Here is an 11,514-nt window from a genome sequence, read left to right as displayed (position 1 = left end):
ATGCAGGACTGGAACTCAAGCAGGTCAGAAAGCAGGAGCTGATGCAGAAGCCATGGAGGGATGTTCCTTACTGGCTTGCTTCCCCTGGCTTGCTCACCCTGCTCTCTTATAGAACCCCAGATTACCAGCCCAGATATGGCACCACCCACAAGGGGACCTCCCCGATTCATCACTAATTCAGAAAATACCTTATAGCTGGATCTCATGGAGGCATTACCCCAACTGAAGCTCCTTTCTCTGTGATAACTCCAGCTGTGTCAAGGTGACACAAAACTAGCCAGTACAGTTTTCAATCACCATAGATGGAGAAAATGAAGCATTTCATGATAAAACCAAATTTAAGCAATATTTACATACATATCCAGCCCTACAGAAATTACAAAAAAATAAAATTTTAACATACAGAGAATAAATACATCCATGGAAACACAGGAAATATTCTCAGATAAGTAAAATCAAAGAACTGTAGCACAAACACACACACAAACACATACACATACACAAAGACCACCACCAGTAACTACCACAACAACAAAATAGCAAGAATCAACAAATGCTAATTGATATCTCACAATATCAATAACCTCAATTTCCCCAATAAAAGACACAAAGAGACAGAGTGTGTGCAAACACAGGATCCCTTTTTTCCCCCTGCATCTAAGAAACACACCTCAACATCAAAGATGGATGTTACCTCAGGTTATTGAGTTGGAAAAAGATATTCCAAGTTAATAGACTTAAGAAGCAAGTGAAACCATTTTAATTTCAAACACAATAGACTTCAAAACAAAAATAATCCAAACAGATAGGGAATGACATTACAAACTCACCAAAGGACAAATCAACCAAGCTGACATTTCAACTATTAAAATCTATGTCTCAAATACAAGGACAACCAAGTTTTAAAAATAAACACCAATACTGCTTAAATCACTTATTGGCCTTTACATACTGATAGTGGGAGACTTCAGTAACTCATTCTCACCAACAATAGGTCATCCAGGCAAAAATTAACAGAGAAAACCTAGACACAACAGACATTATAAACTAAATGGACCTAACATATGTACAGAACATTTTACCAAAAGACAAAATAATATACTTTATTCTATGTACCTCATGAGGCTTTCTCCAAAATTAGTGCATATTAAGACATAACGAAAATCTTGAGGGATACAGGAAAACTGAAATTACTTCCTTCCCCCCTATCAGACCAACATGGATTATTAATACCAAGAGAAACAACAGAAGCTTCCAAACTCATGGAAACTGGACAACTCTCTTCAGAATGAAAAAGAGGTCATGACAGAAATACATAATGTTTAAAGACTTTCTACAGTTGAATGAAAATGAATTTATGAAATACCCAAACTAATGGGGCACAATGAATACAGTTCTGAGCCAAACGTAAGAATATTTCATCCTAAAACAATAGTCCTTCTCAGCACTCCATGGTACCCTATCCAAAATCGACCATATAATTAGTCACAAAACAATCCTCAGTCAAAACAAGAAGTTTGAAATAATTCCATGCATCCTCTCAGATCACCATGGCATGGGGCTGATCTTCAATAACAGCAAAAACAACAAAAAGCCCACATACTCATGGAAACTAAACAACTCTCTACTCAATGATAACTTGGTAGGAATAAAGAAAGAAATAAATTTGCAGAATTTAATGAAAATGTTGACACATCATACCTAAACTTATAGGACACAATGAAAGCAGTGTTAAGAGGAAAACTCATAGCACTAAGAACTCTGGTAAAGAAGCTGGAGAGATCTTACACTAGCAGCTTAACAGCAAACCGGAGAGCTCTAGAATTAAAAGAAGCAAACACAACCAAGAGGAATAGAAGGCAGGAAATAGTCCAGCTCAGAGCTGAAATCAACCAAATAGAAACAAAAAGAAATACACAAAGAATCAATAAAACCAAAAGCTGGTTCATTGACAGAATCAACAAGATAGATAAACCTCTAGCCAAACTAACTAAAGGGCTCAGAGGCAGTATCTAAATTAACAAAAGAAGAAACAAAAAGGGAGATATAAGCTGGGCGTGATGGCACACACCTTTAATCCCAGCACTCGGAAGGCTGGTGGATTTCTGAGTTCGAGGCCAGCTTGGTCTACAAAGTGAGTTCCAGGACAGCCAGGGCTATACAGAGAAACACTGACTTGAACAACAACAACAACAACAACAACAACAACAACAGCAGCAGCAGCAAACAAACAAACAAAAGAAACAAAAAAAAAAGCAAAGAGAAAAAAAAAAGAAAAGAAAAGGGAGACATAGCCACAGAAATTGGAGGAAATTGAAGACATCATCAGATCCTACTACAAAAGCCTAAACTCAACAAAAGTGGAAAATCCTGATGAAATAGATGGTTTTCTAGACAGATACCACATGCCAAAGTTAAAGCAAGAGCAGATAGACTATTAAACAGGACCATATCCCCTAAGGAATTAGAAGAAGTCATTAAAATCCTCCCAGACCAAAAAAAAAAAAAAAAAAAGAAAAAAAAAAAGCCCAGGATCAGACAGATTTAGTGCAGAATTCTGCCAGACCTTCAATGAAGACATGATACAAATATTCCTCAAACTGTCCCATAAAATAGAAACAGAAAGAACACTACCTAATTCATTCTATGAAGCCACAATTACTCTGATTCCTAAACCACATAAGGATCCAACTAAAAAAAGGTGCTTCAGACCAATCTGGCTTATAAATATTGATGCAAAACACTCAATAAAATTCTTGCAAACCAATACAAGAACACATCAAAACGATCATTCCCCAAGATCAAGTAGGCTTAATCCAAGGGATGCAATGTTGGTTCAATATATGAAAATCCATTCACATAATCCATTCTATAAACAAACTCAAAGAAAAAAAAATCACAAGATCATCTCCTTAGATGCAGAAAAAACTTTTGACAAAATACAACATGCCTTCATGATAAAAGTATTGGAGAGATCAGGAATCCAAGGTGCATACCTAACCATAATAAAAGCAATATACAACAAACCAATAGTCAACATCAAATTAAATGGAGAGATACTTGAAACAATCCCACTAAAATCAGTGACAAGACAAGGATGACCACTCTGCCCATATCTACTCAATATAGTACTTGAAGTGCTAGCTAGAAAAATAAGACAACAAAAAGAGATCAAATTGACAAAGAAGAAGTAAAGGTATCACTATTTGCAGATGAAATATGATAGTATACATAAGTGACCCCAGAATCTCTACCAGAGAACTTCTTCAGCTGATAAAAACTTCAGCAAAGTTGTCAGATATAAAATTAACACAAATAAATCAGTAGTCTCCCTTTATAAATGATAAACAGGCTGAGAAAGTAAATAGAGAAACAACTTCCTTCACAATAGCTAGAACTAATATAAAATATCTTGGGGTAACTCTAACCAAACAAGTGAAAGACCTGTATGACAATAACTTCAAGTCTCTCAAGAAATCGAAGATCTCAGAAAATGGAGAGATCTCACATGCTCATGGATTGGCAGAAATAACATAGTAAAAATGGTCATCCTATCAAAGGCAATCTACAGATTCAATGCAGTCTCCATCAAAATCCCAACACAATTGTTAAAAGACTTGGAAAGAGCAATTCTCAAATTCATTCTGGAAAGGCAAACAAACAAACAAACAAACAAAAAACAAAACTCAGCATAGTGAAATCAGTTCTTAACAATAAAAGGCAGCTGAGGGAATCACCATCCCTGATCTCAATCTTTACTACAGAGCAATAGTGATAAGAACTGAATGACTGCATGGTATGGGTAAAGAGACAGACATGTTGGTCAATGGAATAGAATAGAATTGAAGACGCAGAAATAAAACCACTCTCCAAATAGTGGGAAAGCTTCAACTAGCCATCTTTTGTCACCAAAAAAAGCTTTCAGTACTAGGACTGGGTTACATTCAGTTGGGTTGTTGGCCAAAAGGGGTTCTACACAAACTCACAAACAACCTTGTCTTTTGCCAAAGACAATATGTTGCTCTACACAAACTTACAGCAAGACTGAATTGCTGAAGACAACACCCAAGCAAATTTGACATTGGTGGGGTCTTACTCCTAATAAGTGGTGATGGCCTTTTGGGTAATGACAAGTTTCTATTCTCAGCCTTGACTCTATCATGAAACGTTCCATGAGTAAAGGCATACTAGAATATGTAGACCATGTAAGCTGAGGTCAATGAATGTGTCACTGATAGAAAAAAATATCTACTTGCCCAGTGTTGAAGGTAACCCTGCTGACCAGGCATCCAAAACTGCCAGATCCATTCACTCAGACCTTCACCATTGCGTCTCAGGAATTTGACTGTTACTACACATGATGATGATTATGATGTTGTTGTTGTTGACGATTATGATGATGGTGGTGACATCTCTGAAAAGTAGAGGTGTAGAAAGTCTCCTCTTAGAATCATTAATTCTGCCTTCTTTGATCTTTTTTTAGCCTTATGTGCAGGAGTTGTGTTGTTAATGTACCTATTGTGTCAAGGCTCCCAAAGATCAGTTTGTCTCAGTACCATCTCCTCATTTTATTGATAGACAATTTCAACTTTTAAACAAAAGCAAAGTTTATTTCAAATTACATGAATGCAATTCAAAGCTTGATTAAACTATATGTAAATAATAATAAATTTTAATACATATGAAGGCAAGATGAATAAGCTCAAATATAACTATATGTCGAGTTAACATTCCAAAGCAAAAGGAACTATTATGCTATTTCCAGAAGTCATGGTCATTTAAATAATAACCACAGAGTCAAGTGCAAAATGCTTTCTATGAGTTGTTGGCTGGAGAAATCCAAGAAGCTCCAAGAAGAAAACAGGCTATTTTCATTGTTATGGCTTNTGCTGTAAAATCAAGAATTGACAAATGGGACCTCATAAAATTGCAAAGCTTCTGTAAGGCAAAAGACACTGTCAACAAGACAAAAAGGCCACCAACAGATTGGGAAATTGGTTACTTATCAGAACCAAATGATAGAGCCTGTTATAAAGACATTGTATACTTTAGATGCATAACACAGAGAAGGGAAGATGCTACTAAGATACAAACTTCTTTCTATCTAACTATTTTTCATCAAAATTCTAACTCAACCACAAACCAGGCATGTTACAATAATGATCTGCCAGGCTTATATGCCCATTGATGCAATGGTGGCAAGAATATTGGGGGAATAGCAGACCACTTTGTGATTTGATTTGATTTTTGCTTCATGTGAAATACTATACATCTAGTATTATAAACCCTTTCAAATATTTACTGTGAGGAATAACATAAGCTTGAAGGATGACAATATACCATTGTTCCCCTAAATGAATATGTGGTGGTCCATTTCCCTTCTAATTCTTCATCTTTATACCCATAGACTAGTGTTGCTCTCCACCTGAGAAAAAGAAGTTATTTTTGAGTTTATAATTAATGCAGAGAGTCACATCTTGTCAAAGTCCTAGAAAAATTTTCATGAAGATCTCTCCACTCTAAATGGGACTTCTGCATCATGCCTCTTTCTAAGACCCAGTGAATATTACAGAAAAGACAGAGAGAATTTAGTAGATAAGAGGATGGAGGGATTATCTTAACACTCGGCTCTATGTAATCACCCTCACATGGGAATTGATGCTTATAATTCTCAGGAAACTCACAAAACCTATTGTCTTCATAAGGCATGCCTAAGAACATATTATCAATATGCAGTTTCTGGAGGAAAACAGACTGTAAAATAAAGCTGACTACAAGATGAGCAGAGAGCTTTACCAAGGGAAGTTAGACACTTAACATCAACACTCTGGAATTTCTTCAGTGAACACTAACTACAGAAAGTATCTCTTATCCAACACAGATAATAAGAAAACATAATGCAAGGCAAATAACTGTGTAAAGCAAAACCATATTGCAGTAACTTAGAGATTTCCACTATCTATTTGAAGTTAAAATTCTAGAGTAAAAACACAAACAACTTATCTTTTCATATTTTGGAATGAATGTACAGGTAATAAGCCCCGTAAATAAGGAAATACACCAAAGTTGTACAGAAAAAAAAAAAAAAACAGAAAGAAACAAATTAGAAATAAAGCACAGAATACCAGGCATTTCATTAACTGAGAGAAAATTGCAACCAGTGACATGAAGAGGATTCAGCAGTTAAGTTCTCTTATGGCTATTACAAAATATCTGGGTTCTATTCCCAGCACCAACATGGTAGCTTGCAGATCCCTGTAACTCCACTACTAAGGAATCTAACGACCTCTTCTCTTCCCCTCAGGCTCCTGAATTCACATACTACACATAAATTCAGGGATGCTTACAAACGTACATGTAATTTTAAGAAAAATGTGTAATTATTTGAACATGGAAAATTAGTAAGAATTTTTATTTGAAGGTAACATAAAATGTATAAAGCAAAGGCTCTTAATCTTACAGAATCAGTAGATACGATACCATCCTAAACACATTGAATCTAAGGGTGTATAGGAAGGACAAAGGCAAAGAAAATAACAGAATATATATAATGGAAATACAAGAGAATAGGAGAAAGACATATCAAACTAGTTTGAATGCAGCTAAGGAACATTTCAATGGATAATTTAACATGCTAGCTTCTTCCAGGTTTTTTTCACAGCAAGTTTGACATCCTTGTTTCTGAGGCTGTAAATAAGAGGATTCAGCATGGGCACCAAAAAAGTGTAAAATACTGAGAAAAATTTTCCCTGTCCCACAGTCTCAGCAGATGATGGCTTGACATAAGCAAGCATCCCAGTTACATAGAACAAACTAACAGTTATGATGTGAGAACCACAAGTGCCCAAGGCTTTGGACCAACCCTTACCTGATGACATATGAATGATGTTGTAAAGGATCATGCCATAAGAGATTAAGATAATAAGGCAACATAAGATAATAGCTGTACCCACCACAGCAGAACTCACAAGCTCATTGAGATAGGTACTACTGCAGGAGAGCTGAAAAAGAGGGAAGATGTCACACATATAGTGATTGATAACATTAGAATCACAAAAGTTGAGCCTTAACATAAAACCTGTATGGAACAAGGCACTAACAAACCCCATCAAATAAGTAAAAAATATCAACAGACAGCAGATGCCAGGTGACATAACAACTTTGTAGAGCAGTGGCTGACAGATGGCCACATAGCGATCATAGGCCATAGCTGTCAGCACATAACTTTCAGAGTTCACAAAAAATAGGAAGAAAAACAGCTGAGTCATGCATCCTCTGAAGGAGATGGCGTTCTTCTCTACAACAAAACTCATTAGCATTTTGGGGGTAAAGACCATTGAATAACAGAAGTCAATGAAGGATAGATTGAAGATGAAAAAGTACATAGGGGTGTGAAGGTTTGAGTTTAGGCAAATGAGATTCATTAAGCTCAAGTTGCCCATCACAGTGACTGTGTAGTTCACCAAGAACAGAACAAATAAGGGCAGCTGGAGCTCAGGTTGGTCTGTCAGTCCCATAAGAATAAACTCAGACACAGAAGAATCATTTTCCATAGTCTTTTGTGCATTGTGTGGCATCTGTAAGAATAAGTGTGGAAGGGAGTATTAACACATAAGCTATTTTTCACTCCAAGAACAGTGCTAAAATTATTGGTTTCTATGCCTAAGTTTGGATGTAGTTTTGAAAAATCCCTATTTCTTCTTTCCTCTCCATCTTGTGTATAACACACCAGAAAGACGCTGGGGACCCTTAATTTCCTCAAATAAAACATCTTTCCTTTCATCTAGTGTTTACTAACATTTAAGGCTGAAAAGTGCAATGCATGCACTTTTTCCAGAATTTATGATTTATATAACAGTGGGAATGAAGACAAAAATGTCAAAATAAAGATCAGTGCTCACCTTGATTCATCTGGAGCCTTCACTGACACTGGAGTTCATGGTATCTTCCTGTACACTGTGTACAGAGGGCTCAAGTTGCTAATGATGAAGCAGATAATTGCAATCAGTGCAGAAAATGTATCTCACTTGCTACAAGAAGTTCCCTTGGGAAAATGACATGGATATTCTTTGAGAATTTCACAAAGATTCTTTTTCTCATACAAAAAAAGAAAATAGTTTTCTTATTTGAGTCTCCAAAGCCTCAAGGTCAAGTTTTTTGAGAAAATTTATTAGAATTATAGAAAAGAATTCTCTTTTTTAAGATACTTTCCATGTTGGATGAGTCCCTTGAGGGTTAAATTGTTGCATTTGTACCAGAGAACTAACATCAGTCCTATAGAGATTCAACATTCTACTCAATTTATAATTTTCCAGCAGGAGTATCTGGTCCCCAGAGTAGAAGTGTGAGTTGGCCTCTTTGTTATTCACTTCATTAAGTTCTGCAACAGCTCTGCAAGAGAAAATGTCCAGGGACACACTCACTTTCCATTTATAGTTTCATATGATTTCATTAATAAACTGTTGACCAAGGATTAATATTGTACAAAAACATTTGAAGAAATGGGATAAAAGATTTTGAACAGGCTCTCATGTTTGTCTTAATTAACATTAGAGCTTTTCATTCCTAGGCGATGAAAGTAGATTAATCAGCTTTGTCATTGCTTGTTTACATGTGAATATTCTTATGAATAACTGTAAAATAAATTCATAAATATGGGCTTAAATTTTGAACCACTAGTAAAGTTCTTGGTTATCATACAGAAATTTTGGGGTACAATTTTGCAGAAAATAACAAGTTCAAATGCATAATATAAAATATTATTCATTTTGAGAAAATTTATACAGTATATCAAAAAGTCACTTAACATATGAAAATATACTAGTATTGGTTAGTCCTCTTATACTGTTTACATTCTTAATAAGATAAATAAAGTTGTTTATTTTGGCACACTTAGAAATGATAAATTCTTGTAATGTTGTCCTACGTAGTAGAGACAAAATGAAATCTTTGGCCCCTACTATTCCATTGCGATGATCTCTTTCTCATCACCACATATACATCATGCATATACTGTGATATTTATTTAGATATTATCATATGGACATTGCATAGACATTGAACTCAGAAAATGTGGTGCTTAAGTATATTTTCTCATGGAAACTACTTTGAAGAAAAAGACATCATTGGACACATATCATCATTGGATGAAAGTTGCTTAAAGCTGATTATAAAATAATAATGCATACTACACATAAAAATTAATTTATAACATGTCATTACCTAAATATAAAATCTAAAGTCATATCGCTCTTACAAAGAGTATAAGATAAAGAAAAGAATACTGAGACTTATAGTTCTGCAGTTTTAAATTAGCTCTATCTTTAACTGTGAACAAATCTTATTAGTCTTTCCAAAGGATGACTAATAAGAGTTTCAGATGACCTTGGTCACCTTAGAGAAAGAATTTATGACAGAGAAATGGGAAATTTAGGGGAAATGGGTTAATGGGGAAAAAAAGGCAAAGAATCTTATCAAAGCAGTGGAGAGCAGACAAACAGGGAATTGTCTTTTCAGTCTCTCTTTATAATTGAGGCTACATTTGGGAACTGTGTGTGTGTGTGTGTATGTGTGTGTGTGTGTGTGTGTGTGTGTGTGTGTGTGTGTGTATACAGCTGAGCATATGCCATGAAACACAAGTGCAGGTCACATTTGAGTGTGAATCCTCAAATTCCTCCAGTTTGTGGCAGGATCAGTGCCTCTCTTTCACATATACAGGAGAGTTGTCCAATCTCCTGTTGTCACATCTCATTTCCTTGGAGGAATCCTTGGACTATAGATGTAGTGCTATTGTGTCTGAAGTTATATAGGGTCTGCTGACGTGAACTCAAGACTTTACCCTAGTGTAGTATGTTATGTCATCAGCTTTATAAAACACTGCTTTATAAAACAGCTATTTCTTCTGTAGTGTATGGATTTTAGCTTGACAAATACTAGTAGGCAATTTTATAAAGATATATGTCTGGAGTCTTCATTTTGTTCCACTGATTCAAGTAGTATCTAGGTTTTTACTATTAGTATGATCTCCATGTTATTATAGTTGCTCAAAGTCAAAAAGTTGAGAATTATCAGAGGCATTTTTCAATATTATGTTGCTTACTGTTTGTTCATATCTATACTCAAATAATCTAGGATGTGAGTTGGACTGGTTTAATCAACACAACAACAAAAAAACTGATACATTATGTTTCCAACAATACTAGAAAATGGAAATTTTTCCTTTATGTGCTTTTTTATTTACTTTAATCAGAGTTTTGTAGTTTATACACATTCTGAAACTTTGTTATTTTTATCATCCCTGGAACAAAATATCCCAAAGAAACAATCTGAGGGTAAGTGGAAAATTTATGTTGTTTCAGTGTTTCAGAGAATATTAATCTATGCTGGCTAATGAAGGCACAGTAGAGGAGGTACGGTGAATAGGAGAGGCTCCATTTTTCAACAATAATGAGAGCATGAAGCAAAGTATTGAAGAACAATGGCCAGGAAAATGAAGGCTCAGACTGCAACTTTGACTGGATACAACCTTCAGTGCCTAGCCACAACAAAATATTTCTATTACTGAAGCTACATGTAGACCAGGTTCCATATCCTTCCAAACAGCCCTACTCTCTGAGATCTAAGTTTTAGACACATGATCCTTTTAAGAATAATTCACATTAATATCAAAACAGAACCTGTATATATTTTATTAAATTTATATTCTAAAAGATATCTATCTTTTTCTACCATGTTCATCCTACCCTGTCTTTCCTCTTCCTCTTCCTCTTCCTCCTCTTCCCCACTTTTCTGCATTTTCCACACATTGCCCAAATGATATTGTATTTTTAATTTAAATCCACAATAAAATCTAGGATATGAGCATCCATTTAAATTTCTTTCATCGTGTTAAAATTTCTATGAAGGAATGGTTAAATAAGTTAGTTAAAATAAATTTAATGGCAGCTACCTCAATGAGGAAATGTTCTCATATACCTAAAACTATGATTTAAGCTTAATAAACATAAAGTTGAGCTCAAGAGAAAGGAAAAATTAATATAAGCAATATAATTTTATTTTATACTTGCCCACGGAAATAAAACAAAAAAATTAAAAAGGTGTAAAAGTAACTTATATTCACCAAATGTAATTGTCAACTAGAATGCTTACTGTTAATAAACTAATCCTTCCTAGATCTTTCTGAACTCTGGGTATCTGGTTCAACCCAGATATTCTGGCCAACACTTTTCTCTAGGCTGGCCAATTCAAACTGGCTTCTTTCACCTTCTGACTGAATTAATTGCTCTACTTGGCCTGGAACTAATTCTGGAAATGTATTCTAATCTTCTGGTTCCTTTTCATTCTCTGGTAAATACTGTACTATTAAAACTGCCTCCTTACTAGAGAATTCTCTTTCTCTTTCTCTGTTTCTCTGTTTCTCTGTTTCTCTGTCTCTCTGTCTCTCTGTTTCTCTGATTCTCTCTCTCTCTCTCTCTCTCTCTCTCTCTCTCTCTCTCTCTCTCTCTCTCTCTCTCT

At 35.2% G+C, this 11,514-nt stretch overlaps 1 protein-coding gene across 1 annotated transcript; it reads right to left on the bottom strand.

Annotated features, from left to right (window-relative positions):
* Positions 1-6,626: 6,626 nt before the first annotated feature.
* Positions 6,627-7,583, bottom strand: LOC110328149 (olfactory receptor 143-like). Its single transcript, XM_021207517.1, has one exon. It carries the CDS (start codon positions 7,575-7,577, stop codon positions 6,627-6,629), a length of 951 nt encoding a protein of 316 aa, XP_021063176.1. The 5' UTR covers positions 7,578-7,583.
* Between the last annotated feature and the right edge of the window lie 3,931 nt (positions 7,584-11,514).

Source organism: Mus pahari, chromosome 10 (assembly GCF_900095145.1).
Source record: "Mus pahari chromosome 10, PAHARI_EIJ_v1.1, whole genome shotgun sequence".
In the NCBI taxonomy this organism is placed as follows: domain Eukaryota; kingdom Metazoa; phylum Chordata; class Mammalia; order Rodentia; family Muridae; genus Mus; species Mus pahari.
The sequence above is the reverse complement of the archived record's forward strand: the minus strand, read 5'-3'. Positions and strand labels throughout refer to the sequence as shown.

What these genes read in the sequence shown, in the direction of transcription:
- LOC110328149 (XM_021207517.1), bottom strand. Translation starts at nt 7,577, where the DNA reads ATGCCACACAATGCACAAAAGACTATGGAAAATGATTCTTCTGTGTCT.